At 45.0% G+C, this 20,584-nt stretch overlaps 1 protein-coding gene across 1 annotated transcript; it reads right to left on the reverse strand.

Annotated features, from left to right (window-relative positions):
• Positions 1-696: 696 nt before the first annotated feature.
• LOC133350260 (caprin-2-like) lies at positions 697-18,463 on the reverse strand. The gene is made up of 20 exons (XM_061564425.1): positions 18,276-18,463; positions 16,725-16,787; positions 14,336-14,422; positions 12,588-12,826; positions 11,621-11,700; positions 10,965-11,141; positions 9,442-9,497; positions 9,217-9,300; positions 9,072-9,107; positions 8,595-8,813; positions 7,554-7,671; positions 7,274-7,332; positions 6,973-7,092; positions 6,698-6,763; positions 5,793-5,987; positions 4,585-4,801; positions 3,914-4,108; positions 3,199-3,296; positions 3,018-3,084; positions 697-2,343 (listed from the first exon to the last, which is right to left on the reverse strand). Exons 1-20 carry the CDS (start codon positions 18,420-18,422, stop codon positions 1,775-1,777), a joined length of 2,892 nt encoding a protein of 963 aa, XP_061420409.1. The 5' UTR covers positions 18,423-18,463; the 3' UTR covers positions 697-1,774.
• Between the last annotated feature and the right edge of the window lie 2,121 nt (positions 18,464-20,584).

Raw genomic sequence — 20,584 nt, forward strand, 5'->3', positions numbered from 1 at the left:
ACCTTTCCTAAAATGTATCATTAACCACTCAATTGTTAGGAAAACCTGTTACAACTTGAAAAGTGGCACACAATCTCCAGCAATCCTGTGCTAATCTGCCTTTACAGCAACTAGTACTGTATAAAACGAAATAAATTCGCAATTAATAGAAGTCATATGGTGTCGAAGAGTCGTTTAATGGGTGAATTTGGCTGGTATGAGCTAGTCCACTGCACCGTTTCAATGGAATATTGAATGCACGCATTTAAAAAAAAAACCGTCTATGCAAGATGACCAAAGAAACAGGCCTCCATTGCCCACGTGATTTCAGGAGCCGTGGACAGTTACATCTGACGAGTCGACAGTGTTTGTCCTGTGGGTAGATCAACCCCTTCCAGAGGAATGAGGATTATTCCACCACTGGCTCAGGGCTGTCAACGGGATATGAACACTACCCCCAAAAGGCTCATCGGAGCAGTAAAAATCACATTGATGTTGACCCTAATTTGTGAAGGAATAAGCTGCCATCTCAAAAAATAGTTCTCGTTAAAATGCAGTTCGAGCCATTCAAGAGCCAACCGATTAGCACGGCTGGCTACGTACCGTGCGAAAGATGTCAACATACAAACACACTACATTGCCAACATTAACCATTTGTTAGAAAAAGGTATCCTTTCAATGCAGCCATCTTAGCAACAAAATCACTTTCACCCATATTGCTACTGAACGTATTTATTTGAACGCAAAAATGTACAAGGCTTAGCACATGACCGTCCGCCAAGTGTTATGCAGTTTACTTAATTTTTTTTGGCAACCTCAGGCACAAACTCCAAGTGCAAACATTTAAACAAAAATAGTGCAAAGATGACAGCCCAAATCGGCAGCGGGCAGCCGAAATCTGCAGCGAACAGCACAGCAAGTAGGGAATGTAGGCGACCATTTCAGCACAATCTGAATTTATCGCAGCCATGTAATGCATGAGGCTGCACTTGAGTCAGTATTCCAAAAAAAGGTCACACGAGTAAACTGCCATTTGCATTATTAATAATTGCGTTGCTCCGAAAGTGTTACACACATTCAGTTAAAGTGCAAATGGGAACGGTTGAGTTACAATTAATTGCAAACCTCATGACAAGAAAAACATTCATACCTGTCAACCCATAATGGTTTACCCATACTCTTGCATAGGGAAAGAGTTCAGGTCCATACAGCGAAAAACAGTTTTAATACAGGCAAAAACAATTTTTTGTCCGTTTGTATTTCTCCCTTGCGATGGTATTTGTAGGATGAACGTTGACATTTATAAGGGCACGGGAGACCAATAAGGTCTGAATTAATCTGTAATAAAAGTAGGCACTGATAAGGGGTTGACAGGTATGCAGACTGGAACACTGCTTTGGACTATTAAACGTGCGAGGGTCAAGCAAATTAAATGCATTCGCATCTAAATGGTTGTACACATCTATTTAAATTAACTCCCTCATTAAATCATGGAAACGAATTCAAATACGACAGTAAAAAAAAAACCACGCTGGACAGATAACTACCCTCTTTTTTTTTAAAGCAAGGAAGACGGTCTAAAAATATATATAAACAACCGAGGGCCGGCACATTGAATAAACGGAACAGAAACACGGACTTAAACGAAGTGTAAAAAAATTAGTACGAATGAATACATCGCAATCTGTGATCCTCGTGAGAAATGCAGATTTGAACACAAGCCTGAGAGAATTCATGGGCCCTGCCATGAGGTGGGGGGGGAGGGGGCAGGTGTCAGGGTGGGACATGGCCATCATCAGTCCAAATACAGCAGGTATCCGGAGAACGTCGAGTACTTCCAGCTGCTCCCGTAGATCGTGCCGCGGTGGACGCGCAGCCAAATGTTGTCGCCCGTCACCAGCTGCAGCACGGCGTGGTTGCTCGCCGTTTCGTGGTCGGGGGCGCCGTCGTTGGCGTAGGCGGACACGAGCACCTCGTCGTTGCGCATCAGGTTAATGTAGAGCGGCACGTTGACGGCCAGCTTGAGGATGTGGAAGATGAACACGTAGGTGCCGTTGGAGGGGCACAGGAAGCGGCCCGTTGTCACGTCGAACGCCTCGCCCAGGTTGCTGATGATGAGGTCGAAGACGATCGGCTGGTCGAGAATGCCCGGCGTGAAGTTGACGGTGCGCGCGGCCGAGAAGGCGACGCGCACCGTCTGCTGCGGGAGAGGGTACATGTTGACGGGCATCATGGTGGCCGGCTGGCCCACCACCTGCACGTCCACAGGGGTGACGCTGCGAGAGTCGCCCCGGCCGGAATCGTTGCTGTTGAAGGTGCCGCTCACCCGCTCGGGGCTGCTCTGCTGGGACGAGTCGCTCCAGCCTTCGCCGTGGGAGACAAGGGGGGTGGGGAATATCGTCACGACGACGAATGGGCAGATTGCACTCGCACAGCTCTTGAGCCCGGCTTTCCACTGGTACGTTCAAGCTGCGCCGCTTTCATTCCCAAACCGTTTCAGGCCACGTTTTTCCACTGCAGCATACTAGCCGCGCCGCAGACGTCAAATTGTGTGACGTCGAGGCGCATATAGGTGATGTCACGATTCCCACGTTCAGTCTTCAGGAGTGTGCGGACCAACATCAAGGAGCGCATCTCATTGGGCCCCATTCCCTGGCCCTGCTTTGGTTCCAACTCGGCACGACAAATAGCCAGTGCAAAAAACACATATACAGTATCCCGAATCCCCGCGCTGGCTCTCACATGCCAATAGAATAGGGGCATTGCCGTGCACCGTGAGATAAATATAATATAGCAACGTGCAATACAAATTATGTTGGGAGGACACTCCGAGCGACAGCATGACGACCAATGGCTGAGACTGGTGACAGAATCGCAAACAAAGGAGAGAACGTGTCCAAGAGCAAGACTGCCAGGAGTAATAACGAATGGTAGCAGCGCTGGAGCAGAGGAATGGCGACGACACTGGGATGGCATTCATCCAGCAGTGGATAAGACGACGACGATGAAATTAAAGTGTTAGAATGACTGGGCCTCACCGCTCCGTAATCCGCCGTGCATCGTGCTTGCCACTCTTCGATATCCGTGCTGGTAGCCATAGCCGTCCTTCAGTGCAGAAAAGTCAAGGTTACACGTCTAGCTATCGGTTAGGATAAAGAACTACGCTGGCACTGCCTTAATTTAAATTAATCCGAGGTGAACCTAGAGACCACGACTCACCCGGTAACTCATGCCTGTATATTCCCGAGCGGGAAAAGTGGGTTGCATGTAAATGCCATTTGGCAAGGCTTGGTACACCGTGCGATAATTCTCCATTCCTGTGAGCAGACACATGCGCGGTCCCAATGTTACCAAGTGCAAAGTCGTTTGCCTGCGTGAACCACACAGCTGTCTCAACCGGGGGGGGGGGGGGGCGGTGGGAATTATACAATGAAGGCCACCCAAACTGACAATCCACTGTTCCTACAATGTCCTTTGACAGGGAATACAGAGAATATAGGTTTACATAGCGTTGCACATGGTTTGCAAAAGGCATGCAAGGTCCATAAATTAAGCCAAGCCAAGTCTTAATTTTAAACTCATCCCAATAATGCATGCCGTCTATCGAATATGAATGGCTTATTTTACATACAAGTCTGAACAATCACATCCCCATGTAGATGAAAAAGTCTGTCCGAGTACATCCGACACCGCGGTATTTTAGGAGCATTTCTCCCTTAGAGAAGTCGGAAAAACAATTCTTAACTAGTTGTTGAAGTAATGGTCTAAAAATAGGCCACTTCATGAAAATACTAAAGGATTACCCACATCTTTGCAGCGTCTAAAAATTCCCATTTAACAATCGTGGAACTACCCAATGTTTGTCCTTCTTAGGCCTCCGCATTTCACACACATTTCTCCCACCCTAGCCCCCCCCCCCCATCTCCGTCGCTACCTCTGTACATGGTGTGAGAGCCCCGATAGCCGCCCGTGGGAGCTCTGCCTCCCCGCACGCCCCGGCTCATCCCACGGCTCGGGTAGTAGGATTGTCCGATCGTCTTGCCCGGGTAGGGAGTCTGCGTGGCGGCCGCTTGCTGGAACGGTAGCGAGGGGGGCTGCACGAGCTCCACTTGGGATCCGTACGACCCCACTTGTATGGGCCATCGCCGCCGACCAGAACAACAAAATGGAAAATGCCACAGGCATGAGAGAGGAAAAAAACGATGAGTGGCCTTTAGGTAAAAAGCTTCACAAACCATGCACCAACTAAACTGTTCGTGCGTAGGCAACCACATTTACAAGCAAACCGTATAAAAGCTAGCTTTTCAAAATGTTAAAGTTTGCCATCGTCAGCCACGGTCACTCCACTGCTGGACGAGCGCCTCCTAGCCACCGACCATCTCCCCCTGCGATGTAACAAGTCACCCGGCACCTGCAAACGAGCAGAGTGCATCGCTCCATCCAACGGTTGACTTTAGAGTTGTAAATAACTGGAGTCAAATCAATTGTGCCTTTTCTGCTGGCCAAACATTCCACGCGGGAACTTTACGAAATAATACAACGTGATATAGCACTCCACACGCACACACATTTCGACTGCCAGAAAGTGTGGAGGCCCGGCATCACCTGGCTGCATGGGGCTCGGCTGCAAGAGCTGCTCGCTCGTGACCGGCTGTGGCTGGAGGTATCCTGGGTTGTAGCTCGCAGAGAACATTGGCTGGCTCTGCGTCTGATCCTCTGCCTCCATTTCACTCTGGGACTGCAGCGAGTTGCTCATATTGAAGACCTGCGGGGGAGGCCCAACGAACGCACAGCACCCGTGGAGTGTGGCCGAGTTGTACAACTGCCACGGGTGGGCTTTTAGATGCATTCCTCAGAAACCACAGCAATGCCCACACAAAAAATAAACTAAACTATTTTTTTTATTTTACCAGATGAGATGCACCGAACGCTATAGAGCTATTTTCTCAGCAGCAATCTGCCCCACGTTATGTCTCAACGTAGTTGTTTATCGTGTGGAATTTTATAACAGCCAATTACTCTAAAACGCATATTTCTAAATGTGGAGGGAAAAACTGGAGAAAAATTCACGCAGCCACGGGGAGAACATGCAAACTCGAAATATACGACCGTCAGGGTCGGGATACGAACCCACGGCCTCCTGTATACCAGGTGAGGCAGTTAGCATCTGACCATGGTGAAAGGATTGACATCAAAAGGAACTTTTAATAGACGGGGGACATCTATAGACAGTAAGACACATACCACACCACTGCTAAGCGTCTATAGTAAATGGTTCTTACCACCCCCAAATACCCAAACTCAAATTTGCACACGTTTATTTTAGGATTTTGAAACATCATCTATTGAAGACCCCCCAACAAGGGGCTCCAGACAGACAGTTGAAAGTTGGCCACGAGTGGGGCTACCAGCGCACGCAGACCTGCAAGTATTGCTAAAGCATGAAGTAGTAAGTCTCATGTACAAGCACGCATGGAGTTGGCCAAATATGCCATATATATATAGGGCCACAGAGCTTGGACAATTATCTACAGTTTCTGGCTGCCTTCCGGCTCGTCTAAGATTTCCCATGCCTCTGAATAAATCTAAAAGTGTGCACGTTAGGAATTTGTGCAATTTTATATATTCTGTTTTAAATTAACAGATGTTAAGTTATATTATTACCCTTAAATTCAAATGGTTTTTATACTGCATGTTAAGGTCACTCAAAACAACGTCTACGATTTATGTAATGCATATAACACGCAGAGACGGCACAGTACTGTAATATGGATAACCGGACGTGTTGCGAGGACTGGATTCCCGCGTCTTACGGAGTGCATGCTCGTGAAGGGCACGGCGTTGGCGCTCATGTCGGTGGAGATCCGCACGGAGCTGCCCACGGCCTTGGGCAGCGGGCTCGGGGCGGGCGACGGGTAGCCCTGCGACTTGGGGCTCGAGTGCCGGGAGGACGGGCTGGCAGGGGACTCGCGCTCCCGCTCCCGCTCCTCAACGGGGGCAACGCACACCTGGCGGAAGGGGCACGAGAGCGAGCAGATTACGGACCTGCCTCCATCTCCCTCTCCTCCACGCACTCCCCTACCTCGCTCCTCGCTCTCATCTCACTACTCCCCTCCACGCACTCTCCTAACCTCTACTTCCCTCTCAGCTGGAATGTTCGAAATGGATTGAAAAGAGGATATTAATAGGAATGTGTTTTGCACAGTTATTTTAGTGACTGGGCTGATAGCTTATTTTCTAAACCATTGACAAATTGAGTTTAAGCCGTACCTCCGATGAGCACGGTTGGCTATGTACGGTGTGAAGGAAGTTCAAGATGCATACATCTCACTACTGCTCAATACGCACTCTCCTACGTCTCTACCCCACCCATCTCACGACTCCCACAATGCATTTGTCCACGAGCAATCAACGACTTCCGCTAAAGCCCTCAGATTACCATTTCTCAACGAGAGGTCACTTTGTCTCTTCTGCTGCCACGCCCTGAGGATGGAACTTCCTTTCCCCAGCCGTCAGCGCTGTCGACTCCCTGCCATTATTCAATTACAGGCTCAATACCCCCCCCTCCTCATAATGGACCACCTCACTCTACCAAATAAATATTTTCAGTTTCCATAAAGCACCTTGATATGCGGTCACATTTAAGATATAACAATAAAAATAGTGTTAAAAAAAGACTTGTCAGCATCCTTTGGATTTTGTGAAATTAAATTCGAACCTCGGTCAAGTCCACGTTGGAGTTGGGCGAAGCTGGCCGCGATACGTTTGGCGTTGAGTGAAATATCTGGCAAAGGAATCAAACATTTGCATTTATGAGAATGTACCCAATGACAATATATGCTTTAAAAAGATTTTGAATGTTAAAGTCATTAACTGTCATTACGATCATGAAAATACTATACAAATGCAAAAAGCATTAACAATATTAAACTGCCTCTTTAAAATTTAAACAAACTGATGGATTTTACTGCATTACTGTGCCAGTTTACTCACATTTTCAGAATCATAGTTTTGGGTCACAGGCAGAGGAGAGCCGTGGTTCTCCATTCCCATGGTTGGACTGGACGAGCCGGACGAGGAATGGTTTGACAAGGTGAAGGGCAAGTACATCTCCTAAGATGCATACAACATCAAAGCAAAGGGGGGAAAAAAACACACGGCCTTTAAAAAAACGACAAAGTTGACACCATGAAATTCTAAATCATCGCCGCATTCCAACCAGTGCGCGCTGCTTTTGAATAAAAGTGTAGGCGGACAAAAGTCACGTGCAAAGCCATAAAATCACGTTCCGTACCTTTTCGTGTGAAATGGGTTGCATGACGTCAAGGCTGGCTGGCTTTTCTTCAGCTGCCCCTATGTTAATGAGCATGCGAAGCTTTATTTTATTTTTAAACATTGCTTTTATTACGACAGTATTACTATAATATTGCCATTTGAAAACTCCTTTAAAACTGCTTTGTGTTTAGTTTGTCCTTTCCCACGCCCCTCCAATTATCACGATTGGCTACGTACGGCACAAAAGAAGCTAAACATATATAGTGGTATTCGCAATGGGGAAGGCGGGCCTGGTTTACCTGCGGTTGCCGTTACGCTTGGCAAAGCAATTCCCTGCGCTGCCATGCACTGATGACTCAAAACGGGAGACGTTTCTACACCTTTCTCTTGATCGCTTTCAGGTTCTATCATGGACTCCTAGACAAAAATATAAATTAAAGTTCTTAACATTTACAAAGTTCATCGGTCAATAAAACGTTCAAAATAGCCTACTTACTCATCAACTATTTATTCGAATGCTCAATATTTGCCCGATTATAACGAGGTATAACAATGATGCATACGCATATATTTTGTGGCACTTCTAACTCGAGTTGGTTGTCCAAAGTGATTCATTAGCGATAATAATTTTTATCTTGCGAGCTGCACGAGAAGACGTCACACGTGATTGACATGCGATGTCAGCACCTTGGTCAAAATGGGCTTCATCCATTTAGGTTTTTTTTTTTAAACTGCCAAGATTTCAGAGACTCTTTCATCAATTTGTCCAGTTTTTTTTTCTGAAGAAAATCCCTCATTAGCAACAAGACTTCACGCAACATTTTAATTTATAATCGGATAATCTTTACAAGCAGTTATTGTGACATTACATAAAGACAGCCAGGCATAGATGGACAGAGATAATCCAAAAAGGTTTTCACCCAAGGTCAAAATCTTAATATTTATTTATCTAATGAGCTATTTTCACAGATGCCCAGTATAGGCGGGTCGGAAAGCTACAACAAACAATACAAAAAAACGATCGGAGTTCAAAGTATAGGAAAGGAGAGAAATCACTCAAAATAAACACACAAAATGGGTAAAGTATATTACATTCAAATTGCATAAGTAGACCAATTCCGAAGCTTGGCAAGGCAGCAAAATAGCAAGAAGAGCCCCAGACCACACCAACACCACACACAGTCCCTCAATACAATTGTACACATTCAAATGTAACTATCGATACATGGGTAAAGATGAAAGTAAAAGTTGAAAAGCTTGAGAAAAAAACATATATATAACCGCATCGAGTTCACAACTCAAGTTTAACAAATGGGGGGCGAGATAGGAGAGACAGTCACCTGGATGAAGCTAAAAGTTCCCTGCATCTGGGCTATGAGGTCCAGCAGCTGCTGCCGTTTCGTTTTCGGGTCAAGGGTCACATCCGGCAACTCCACGGGTCCGTTGAGCACCGGGATCTCCAACACCGGTGCCGACATTTGGATCTCCAACTTCTTCACCGGTACTGGGATCTTCTTGGGTTGAGGGGGGGGCAGCAGCAGCCCAGATTCCTTGGCCAGCTGGCCAATTGAAGGGGGGGGGAGGGGCGGAAAGGGGCGGGGGGACATTGTGTTATACAGAGTTGAACAAATACAGCGTTGTTGTTTATTAATATTTTGCTATGTAGAATTTAAAAACATGTATGTATAACTTATTTTTCACCGTACGTAGCCATCCTTGCCAAATCGGAGGTGCAGATATCTACTATATATAAAATACATCATTAAAAGTATTTTTACGTGAAATTTAAGGACTTACATTTTTAAAACAATTCTTACCCTTGCGAGCGATAGTTCTCTTTTGGGAAGCCTTTGCTAAAAAAATCAGGTGAGAGAATACAATGGCAATAAGGGGATTGTTATTAAAAAAACACTTTAAAATATGTTTGTTATAGAAATTAAGTGCATAAAATAAGATGCCTACCTCCAGAGATTCAAACTTCAGGCTTGGTAATACCTCCGATGACTGGGAAACTTGAACTTCAGAAACATATTGTCGGTTCACGAACTAAACAGAGCCACATTTCATAAATTAAGCAGGTAATTTTATTAAAATAATGCATCTGTGCCAGTGCCTAATACCAGTGCAAAAAAACTAAATAAAATCACTTTCACAAAACTACAACAACTTCTAAGATAAGTCTCTTACCTCTCTTGTTTTCAAAGCTTTTGGAGACGCAGTGACATTTGTTGGCATATTAAGGCCTTGTGGAAAAGAGAGGAAGAGCAGTCAAGAATCACAGTGCACACCTCGGCTTTTAACAGTTGCCATCAAAAGGCATCGGCCGTCGTTGGTCTCCACGAGTCTGGCGATCAAGGTGAAGAAGGCCCCAAGGGTCAGATGGTGCGGGGTCATGAAGGGGGGGGGGGGGGAATGTCATGACAGACCTTTGAAATCGCGTGTCTACTGTGCAGCAGTTTGCAGGACCTGGCAGAGGGTGGGCAAAGTGATGGCGAGGTTTTTGGTGGTGGCATCAAATGGCTCTGGCCACGATGACTTCGTGATGAAGCTTCGTGCTAACATTCACCGCAGCTTGCGTGCCGTTCAAGGGATGCAGGGTAACAAATTTTAGAATCGCCCTTGTGATGGAATTACATTTCAAGGATTTCATTTGAGAATTCATCCTTTTTTTGGGTTTCAACGAGGTAAACATGGCGGCCTCTAGTGGCCACAAAGGTCACGTGAACCAGTGATACGAAACATACGAATCGAACAATAAATTCGTACACGTGTAGTTGTGCTATAGTCGACCTTTTTCCATATAAGAGAACAATAATATACACATGCATATGCCTTTTTTCCCCTCACTATGCCATTCGTAGTGTGTGTACAGTGACTTTACACTTTGCAGTTCACGAACGCACTGTATTATCGGTATGCCCCGATTAATTCAAGCCACAAATGTAGGACCACTCATTGCGGGAGGGGGGGGGGGGAAATTGTATTTATCATGTACAGATTTTTTTTTAAGTGCTCAATACTAATGGCTACAACAATATTCGCCTCGTTTCCACACAAGGTGCACTGTGGGTCTGGCCTATGACAGGACGCCTCATTAGATCTTGAACTCGAGGGCCTTCCCCCACGACCCCCGCCTACTCTGATGAGTCCCGATGTGCCCGAATATCGTCGATGCACCTGGAAATTCAGTCATGAACGTGAGGATGTTGCAAAGTATGATGCGAGGGAGGATGTGGAATAAAAAATATTTTATATACATAAAAAAAATACTTTTGAACACGACTGCACTTCAGCGCTTTCGTGCATCAATTATCCAAAGCAAAACCAAACGGGGTTGCTTTTGTTGTTGTCGGCACAATGGGATTCAACCCAAGCAAACACTCAAAATCTGTCGAAACGTACTTTCATATTACTCACAAAAAGTATGACCGTGCCCATTAGTGGACGACACATTTCCACCAGCTGCGGCTTTCTAACACAAAGCCAAGCTCTGATTTACCCAATTTTTTTTTTGGCCTTAGTAATATTTTCCAAAGCTTGGTTGCTACACTGAATAGATAACGTCCCCGTGTAGAAGACTACAGCAAAAGTTAAGGCGTGCGCACCGTTGCTAAAACACCAACAAACCATAGCAGTCCACCACAGTGCACATGTTGCATGCGAGGGTTAAAAACGATCTGAATTGCACTCCGTATCAAGATATTTCTCACCTATGCTTTTGGCCACAGGTGTTGGAGGTGGAGTGAGCGGATGAATACTCTTGTTCACCTTGTCGTTATTCTTGACAGGAGTTTCACTCTCTTCCTCCGAACTTTCGGGTATGTACTCCGGAATTTTGTCAAAGTATCCGCACTTAATCACTTTGTTCACAACCGCTTGCACATGGTCTGGGATAAGATAAAGAAATCAAAATACATTTAATAAGACAAAGATGCTCACCTTCAATGACTTGCTCACTCGGAACAAGGGAGCTCTAGACAACCCCCCTAAAAAGTGTATTTTGGCCTACTCTTCCATGCTGGCCAGAAGGGGGGGGGGGGATTACTCACACTTTACCCCACCAGATGCAACCTGCCGATCTACGCACCCTGGTGCACCCCCATTAATTTATCCCGGTCGGTTGAGAGAAGTGGAAGGATTTCAGAAATGTGCCGATCGTTTAAACTGCCACATGCAGCACACTGGGGGACGAGCAGTCCAGGTGGCCGGTTCGGGATTAAGAATAATGGCGATGTAAGCATACAACTTTCTAATTCAAATGTTATTTTGTGTAGTACAAACGAACAATTCCTTGTTTGTGTATATATGTATAAAAGCTCTTGAAAGTATTTTTTGCATGTTTAGTCGGATTTTCGTAACTACTTACGAGTATCGTCTGAAGCACTCTCTTTTCCTTCCAGGAACTCCCACAAGTGGATAGATGCGTTTTTCATCTGCGTGTCAAAACTGCCCACGTGTAATATGACATTGCAATATAAACTGTTATCAATAGCACACACCGTGATTTTAAGACATTGGTTAAAGGCGGTTAAACAAGAAATTGAAATCACATTTAAGAATTGTACCGGTATACGAAAAAATATATATGCAGTGGTGGAGTGCTGTCACTGTTGTAGGCCAATCGGTTTCCAAGACAATGCATATATAATTATCAGAGCGTGTTTGTTTGCACGTTTTGCCACAAATACGTGTGTCTAATGCAGTCTCGTTGCCTTGCAATAGGCGTCTCTTTGGTGTTTGGCCATCTTAACACCTCCTGTGTCATTGCCAGAAAATTAGGCCCGTTCTCTTCCTTTCATCATGCTCATTAAGATAAAAAAAATCGAATTAATATTTGTTCTCGCACGTGTCTGCTTCACAATTATCTCCACTCACTACATCTATACCGTCATCTCGCAAGGATTTTACAAAGAGCAGCCCCCCAGAAATCAATTTCTGCTTAGTCCCTCGGTGAGCTAGTAACTACCACTGCTGTCTGGTCCATCCCAACTGTGAGAATGGCATTAGGTATTGACCCAACTGCCTTTATCTAGCAAGCCTTTACATTTGATTATATTTGACAGGCGTACTCTTAATGGAGGTTGTCACAAATGCACAGTATAATATAGTGATGCTTTGTACAACAAATTATTCTGTTTACAATAGGCTCCAATTGCATGTGGGACGAAACTGGAGTACTGAGAGAGGGGAAAAAATGCATGAGATTCATAGCTTAGCAAAAATTACGAATTAATCCACTGCTATTCTACCATCCCTTGAACTCGCATCCCCAGGTTCGTAGAGCTCCCCACACACTACCGCTGGACACACTACACACGAGCGCGCGCGGGTACCTAATGTCCTTCTCGCGGTTGGGGTGGATCAGGGAGTACATGTCGTCGAGGACCTTTAGCTCGACGGGCGCAAGCATCACGGCACCGTGCAGGCCCCGCGTGAAGTCGCGCCGCACGTTCTTGTTGCCCAGGTGCTCGAGCACGTACTGCAGCTCCACGACCCTCCGCAGCCGTCCCTTCTCGCTCTCCTCCTGCAGCAGCAGTTTGCAGTGGGCGGCCTTGCGCTGCGATTTCTGAAACTGAACGGGGCAGGAGCCGACGCACCCGACGGAGGGCGCGGTGTGAAGGGGGGTGCGGCGGAAGGGGGGTTTGTCGTGCCAATGTGATTCGTGTCTCTCTCGTCGCTTTCTTCGCGAGCGATCTCAGCGCAGCCGTTCCCCATTCGTCGTCGCGAATGTGTTTTTTTTTATTACGGTAAAATTGTCGTTTTAGTCTTATTTTAGGTAATAGAGCAAACGTCACGATTGTTGAAATTGACCACCACGGCAACAACCACCACCAGGATCACAACCAACCACCACAGCGCCAACACTTCAAGGATGGCTTACCACAATGATCGCAACTACAGTACTACAGAAATTAGCGGAGGAAAAATTATTTATACTTTATTTTTTAAAGGACAAACACAGGAAATGGGCATGGAAAAGCCCAATTGGAGAATTCATGAACGAGATTAACTTACTTTTTGGTTCTTTCGGTAAAGTCACGTAGGTAGAAGAATAATAGATCACGACGTTTCGATCGCAACACAAGCAATAGTCATCAGGTGGGACACCCACAGCAAGAAGCAGTTTTCTCTTGCTGTGGTCGTCCCACCTGATGACGATTGCTTGTGTTGCGATCGAAACGTCGTGATCTATTATTTTTCTACCTACGTGACTTTACCGAAAGAACCAAAGAGTATGGATTCCTGCAGTCACGAAAGCTTCAAATCAAGATTGAGATTAACTTAATTCAAACGGACGATCCCTATGCCATCAGACACGTCTCGGTCCTCGAAGAATTCAAACATAGTTGCACTTTATCATAGCCAACGGGAGGGCAATAATACTGGTAACGTATGCGATCAAAAATTAACTGTATGCTATGGAATACGCTGGACAGAGTCATTTAATTACCTTCACACTGTAGAACGTTCGGGAAGGTCACACTACAAAAAAGAACAGTGTCGATTTTAACACAACTGCGGTTCTATTCCTCCCTAACGAGAGCCACTTTACGTGAAAGTGTGCGCTGTGCAGAGGGAAGGGGAATGTCTACATGGGTTTCTGATATAATAACTACATTAAAGGTTAAATAATGGCTTCCAGTTGCTGAGCGAATACATTAAACGGTCGCACTCGTTGCACACAAAAGTGCTTGCCACAAATGAACCACAAAACCTCGCTGATCTCGCCAAGGAGCATAAACCATCACGCGAACTCCGGTCATCCTTGCAGCGGCTTTTGGCTAGCCAGCAAACAAAGATGGCAATTGCAACATGTGCTTTCAGATGCGCTTCTGCGGCCGCCTGGAACGCTTTTCCTTACGATATTAGGAAACCACTGGAGCTATGCACTTAAATCTAGATTGAAAAATATTAGCACGGTTGGCTATGTACGGTGCGAAAAAAGTTCAACATACCTACACACCAATGGCAAATGTAAAACTGACCATAATTTGCTTACAAGCGTAATCACCGCATCATCCACACTTCCCTTCATCACGTAGAAAAAACACTAAAACGTACCTTAGATTTTGATACTCACCTCTTGGTTCAGAGCCGTGAAGGTCTTTAGGATATCCTGCGCAAATTCCAAATTGCCAATAACTTCCTGGTAACTATTTACAGCTTCCTGTGAGGCCAACAACAATTTGTCTGAAAATATTTTACCCATCATGACCGACAACATTACAGCAATTATACACAGCCTCTTACACCTTAGACATCACACAGCCCAATATTAGCGGAACAAAGTCACGTGGAAAAATGAAAACCCAACGTGTTCAAAATCCAAGAAATTTAATCTGGAATGTATTTGATAAACTCCGACTACAAGAACACATTGCGAAAACGAATTTGTAGCCACACGCCAATTGTCATTAAATGATGTCCAAGTGACCGTGATGTCACCACAGCTCTTGTTCCAGGCTAAGTGCACTTTGCGGTGAGATAAAGCAAATTGATTCACACACCCTTAGAAATAATATCTAATAACTCTTGTTGTTCAAGGATATGCAGGTCATTTTATTACCGTGTTAAAAGTACAGCAAACACCAAATCTCCAGCAAATTGCTTGGGGGTTGCTTCAGCCCATCACCTCTCAAGGGTCCATAAAATCAGTACCACTTTATTGGGAAGTCAAATAGAGGTTTGTCCTTTGGATAGACTCGCCACTGCAATATGAATTTAGAGGCAAGTCCCTTAACTGGAGTTGTAAACAGGAGGTGCGCACCCCTCATCAGGAAACCACAGACTTTAAATCAACAAAAAACATAAATCTGGACAAAATAAACTCAAAGGCCATAATGCATGAATGGGGAGGAAGAGGGCCGGCAATTTGGAGGTTTGGGCACGCTCGCCACCTAATTCGGCATCCTGCTGTATCCACAAGTAACTAGCCCTCTCACAGAGCCTACCCCGAACAAACTAACCAGCCACCAGAGCTAGCCCTTCCACCGACTAAACATCTTGCCACTCGTCTTAGTTCCCCACACCAGTAATCGTTCTCACTACTTCTAACCAGCCACTAATATACTAAGGCCACCCACCAACCCAAACCAACTAGCCCAAACAGTCACTGGTGCTCGCCCTCCGACTGACCCCACCTTGAACCACGACAGACTAACCGACCCGCCACCGTCAACCCTGTAAGCCGGACCATTTTTATGATTACACGCTTTTATTTAACTCACTCTGTCTGTTGTTGTCGCATCCTCAAATCTTGTAACTCAATTTTAACCCACTTCCCAATGTGGTATCGACTGCAAACTTCGTATAGTTACGTCTTACTGATGACAATTCTATATTCTATCATAAAACTTTTATTTTTATTGTTAACGTTATTTTACACGTTTTCTAGTAACTCACTCAGTTGTTGTCGTATCCTCAAATATTGTAACTCAATTTTAACCCACTTTCCAATGTAGTATTGACTGCAAACTTGGTATACTTATTGTCAAACTGATGACAATACTATATTCTATCATAAAAAAAATTAAAAATATTTTTTAAACCATCTTTTTTATATGTTATGTTTCGCCTCGGCTCTAATTGTCCACGCTCAACTAACGTTGACTGTAAATCACCAGTCCCTTACGTTATGGCAAGCTTCGGGGCCACTTCCTCGAGTCGTGGAGTCCTGCCATTACCAGTACGGTACATTTCATTAAAGCGTGTTTTTAAAAAAGTATTCTTAAATATTACTTATTTCAAGGGGTTGGTTGGTGGTGGGGAGGCGCGAGTATCAGTGCTAAAACGAACTTTAAACAAAGGCTACTCCACAGGATGTGTAACGGCATGCGTTGCCTCAACCACGCGTCGCCTGCGTTCTGCTGGAGTTCTCTCCACCGGCTGTAACGCCCACCGTCTAATTGTGCTCAATGATGCTAAACCAAACTGGCTTTTTTTTTACTTTACCAAGTAAGGCCCCCCCACTGAACGATGTAGCTTTTTCAGAAGCGATATAGCTATCAACAAATTACGTGGCTTCATCATCATGTGGACATTTCAAGCAGCCAAATACTCTAAAGGCACGACGATTCTACACGTGGAGTGGGGGGGGGGGGAGAAAAGCCGCATGACCTGGAAAAAAAATTCCACGCGACCACGGTGAGAGAGAGAGAGAGAGAGACACGCAGACTCCAAATACGAAGCAGGAGACATCAGGGTTGGGGTCAAACCCATGACCCTCCTGTGTACCAGCCGAGGTCGTTGGCATCTCGCCCATTCAACATGCGACACCCATCACATTCATTCGTACAGCCCCCTCCAAAATTTTTTTTTTACTCGACAGAGGCAGTGGCAGAGGGGTGGGGGCCGAGGGGGGGGGCTGAGCCTTTAGTTGGGGAGGGGGGCTCATCCCCCACCCGCACCCCTCGGACTGGGTGCCCCCCCCCCGTCCCGAGCGCTTGTGCCCTTGGCAGCCACTCGCTCACCTGCTGGTCAAGGTTAAGCTTCTCGTCGCTGTCCAACCTCTCCCGGTACCCATCGAGTTTCCCCTGCACGCATGCGTCAAACAGGGAGGGGGGGGGTACATGTGGTCTTACACAAGGTGGTCCCAGATGTCTCGTGTTCGCCTCCCGCATTTTTTTATTCTCTAAAACTGAAGAAAAAAAATTAAGCTAAATTTATTAAACACAGAAATTAACATGCAAAAATGTTAGGGGTCGATTAATTGGGGCGGGTGTGGGGGGGTCACAAGATATCTGGACCACCCTGTGGACGAAAACTGCAGCAACCGAGCATTTAACACGGGCCAAACGCTACATTCCAAAACACAATAGATATTTATTTTTTACAACGAATCCCCACTGCACCACGCTCAAATAAACCTGCGTGGTTAGTCCCTTAAGATGAATCATTCACAGCTGGACGAAGAAGAGGCCTTCGCCCTCGTCCACGCCCGTGGTACTTATTCGCAGAGGTGGGACAAAGTCATTGTTATGCAAGTCCAAGTCGAGTCTGAAGTCATCAAATTCATGACTCGAGTCTGACTCGAGTCCAAGTCACATGACTCGAGTCCACACCTCTGCTTATTCGACCGTACTTCACCGCACTGGTTCGTGCGAGTTGAGTATATCCACTCGCCACCCGATGTTAGCCGTGGCCGGGGAGGAGGGAGGGAGGGGGTTGGAGAGCCGCGGTCCACACCGCAGTCAAACACTGCAATCTCTGCTCCCTCCCACCCACCCACACAGATGCAGTGCTGTAGCGTACAAAGGCGCGGCCCCTGCAATTGCTTACTCTCGCCACTGCTGGCGGACAAAAATCTCCCCCCCCCGCCCCAACTCGAGTGAGCCCTCGAGAGAGAAAGAGAAAAGCCACGAGAGTTATTCGGCCTTGAAAATAAAAAAACCCACCCCCATCGTACACAGCAAGTTGAGGTTAGTCGCCCAAATTAAACGAATCCGTAAAAAAGTGATGACTGCACGGGGGGATGAAATCGCATGCGGTGGTGACAAGCACACGCAGTCCAATATTTCCAGCAATTGAATGTTTAAAACAACAACAACAACAAAATCACAAACCTAACCAATGGCCTGAAAATAAAAGCCACGGCTTTAAACAGCAAACGACAAAAAAAAATCGATTCCATCCCAAAGCGTATATTGTATTCAGGACCTCCCCGTTCTACAGTCTTGCTGCTACACAGTCTTGCTGCTACAGTGCACGAAGAATGACAAAGCAATGGACGAGGCAACATTTGCTCTCAGACAAAGCACAATCGGAGCCACCCCCTTTCCATCACGCCGCACACACACACACGTGTGTCCCACGCTACGCACAATTAAACCCGAGAAGCACACCATCCTTGAAAAATCTCACACATCATATAATATACGTACACCGTATACAATACAAGCAAGTACATCAGCACACACACACACACACGCGTGCTTGCGTGGCTAAACAAGAATCGAGCCAACGGAAGTCCCACAGCACACACTGCGCAAAAGTTGGGGCGTGAATCAATTCATGGAATTTACCTTTCGTTTTTCCAAGTTCCTTATTTTGTGTTTCAGATAGAGCATCACGTTATCGATGTAGCTCTCATACACGCCCGTGAGCGTCCGAATGCCTCTTCTCTCGGTCGCACTCGGCTTCTCTTGCATGGTAGGCTTAGGCACGATCATATTTGGCGTCGACTAAAATGAGTGAGGATGGGAGGGATGGATGGATGGATGAATGAATGAAACACAACAGAGAGGATCGTTCCTCCTCCTCCTCCCACCCTCCCTCTGCCCACACCCGAGCACTCGCGACAAACCAGAGGAACTAGGGGTGGGCAGACGCACTGCAGACGCTTATATAGCCCACGCGATGTCCCACAAGTCATTGCAAATTTCGTTGGGAATATTATCATAAATAAATCATATTCATTCGCGTAAAATTGTGCGTCTACCAAGTGCGTGCACCGCGAAGCGTAACCACAAATAATTTTAAGTCAAATTTTTTAAAAATACAAGATCATCGATGCGTTGCTTATGAGTCTTTGAATTTGGCTGAAACTGCCGTATTGTAATTGCACGTCCTGATGATCGGAACAGAATGGCCTTGAGTAGATATTTAAAGGGTTTCAAAACATTAAGCTGCTCATGTCCAGTCAGGGAAATCGTGACCATAATCGTACGATTCTTTTGCTGGTTTTCACTGGACACGGAGTGTAATCGTCAACTAATGAGCACGGATATGAAAGCTCGTCACGCCAAGCGGCCAGCAACACGCGGCACCATTTACAACGGATAGGTGATTACATTTAGATAATTTTCAATTAATAATGTATGACAAAAAAATTAGAATTTATTTTATGAACTGTTGTAGTTCTTTTATACAGGAAAACAATAATCGAATGAAATAATATCCCAGAAGTTATTGTAGTCACTAACTGTTCACAATAATAATAAATAAAAACTGTAAAGGTGCATAACTTATCACATTGTAATCACGAATGACAATTCTTTAATAGGAATATGCAATGATCACATTCACCCTGCGGCATACAAGTACAGTACAACAATGTACAGGATTGTGCAATAAATTTCCTCTGCTCCCCACAACACAGCCATGTACCGTAGAATAACCTGGTTAATAATGATATTCTTAGGTTTTTTTGGGTAAAGTCACGTAGGTAAAAAATTAAAATTAATAAAAGTAAAATTAAAATAAAATAAAAATCACGACGTTTCGGAGGCAACACAAGCTTCCGTCTTCAGGTAGGAACTGTCACAGCACGATAGCTGTATCAAGTGAGAGAAATTCCAATATTATTTTTGTGAGGTTCGGGGCCTACCTTGGCTCCTCCCACCCTCAACCAGTATATATACAAATACTGTGTTCTTGGAATTTCTCTCACTTGATACAGCTATCGTGCTGTGACGGTTCCACCTGAAGACGGAAGCTTGTGTTGCCTCCAAAACGTCGTGATTTTTATTTTATTTTTATTTTACTTTTATTAATTTTAAATTTTTACCTACGTGACTTTACCGAAAAAAACCTAAGAATATGAATCCTTGCAGTCACGAAAGCTTCAAATCTAGAATTGGTTAATAATGACGTAATTTTTTGGGGTTAGATCTTGTAGATATGTTATTTGTTCTAGATTTGAAGTTTTCGTGACTGCAAGGATCCATACTCGTTGGTTCTTGATGATTGCTTATGTCGCAATCGAAACGTCGTGATTTATTTTTATTTTGTATTTTATTTTTTTACCTACGTGACTTTACTGAAAGAACCAAAGAGTATGTTATTTGTTGTACTATAATTCTCCACCATCCGACATAGCCTATCAAAACAATTTGTAACGTAAAGCAAATATACCAATTTATTTGTTTTTTCACAAAAAAACTATTGTTTTTACCATTTTGTCAAAAACTCATTCTGGAGAATTTTGCCAAAGAAAATTGACCATTCTGTCAAAAAATATGCTCGCATTTCAAAATTCCGGTTATTAAACCGACTGTTGTGCCTTTACATTATGTCTAAATGTAAAGTGTCAAAAAGTAAGAATTGTACCTACAATTGTACACGTGTTGTGGTAAAGTGTTTATTTCCCCCACACAGAATACCGCCATGTGAGCCCCATATACGTTTTACCTTTGGGGTTTGACCAGGTACCGAGATTGCAATTGACGTGTACAGTAAAGTCTACGTTGTTAAATCATTACCGTAACAACGTGTGAAATATTCACGTCACTGATTTATGTTTATGCATCATATACTGTATCCTTACTGTAACAGTGGAGCACTTCTAAAAACCGGAAAATCAAGCATCGGAGTCCACATGAGCCCAGACCAG

The sequence above is a fragment of the Lethenteron reissneri genome, chromosome 33, assembly GCF_015708825.2.
Source record: "Lethenteron reissneri isolate LAM-NWPU_2019-01 chromosome 33, ASM1570882v1, whole genome shotgun sequence".
In the NCBI taxonomy this organism is placed as follows: Eukaryota; Metazoa; Chordata; class Hyperoartia; order Petromyzontiformes; family Petromyzontidae; genus Lethenteron; species Lethenteron reissneri.

Excerpts from the sequence above, each read along its gene's own strand:
- LOC133350260 (XM_061564425.1), bottom strand. The coding sequence starts at position 18,422 with ATGATCGTGCCTAAGCCTACCATGCAAGAGAAGCCGAGTGCGACCGAG. Across the intron at positions 7,672-8,594 it reads GAACTTTTAGCTTCATCCAG|GAGTCCATGATAGAACCTGA; the intron begins GTGACTGTCTCT and ends ATTTTTGTCTAG. Across the intron at positions 4,109-4,584 it reads GCCGAGCCCCATGCAGCCAG|TGGGGTCGTACGGATCCCAA; the intron begins GTGATGCCGGGC and ends GGCCCATACAAG.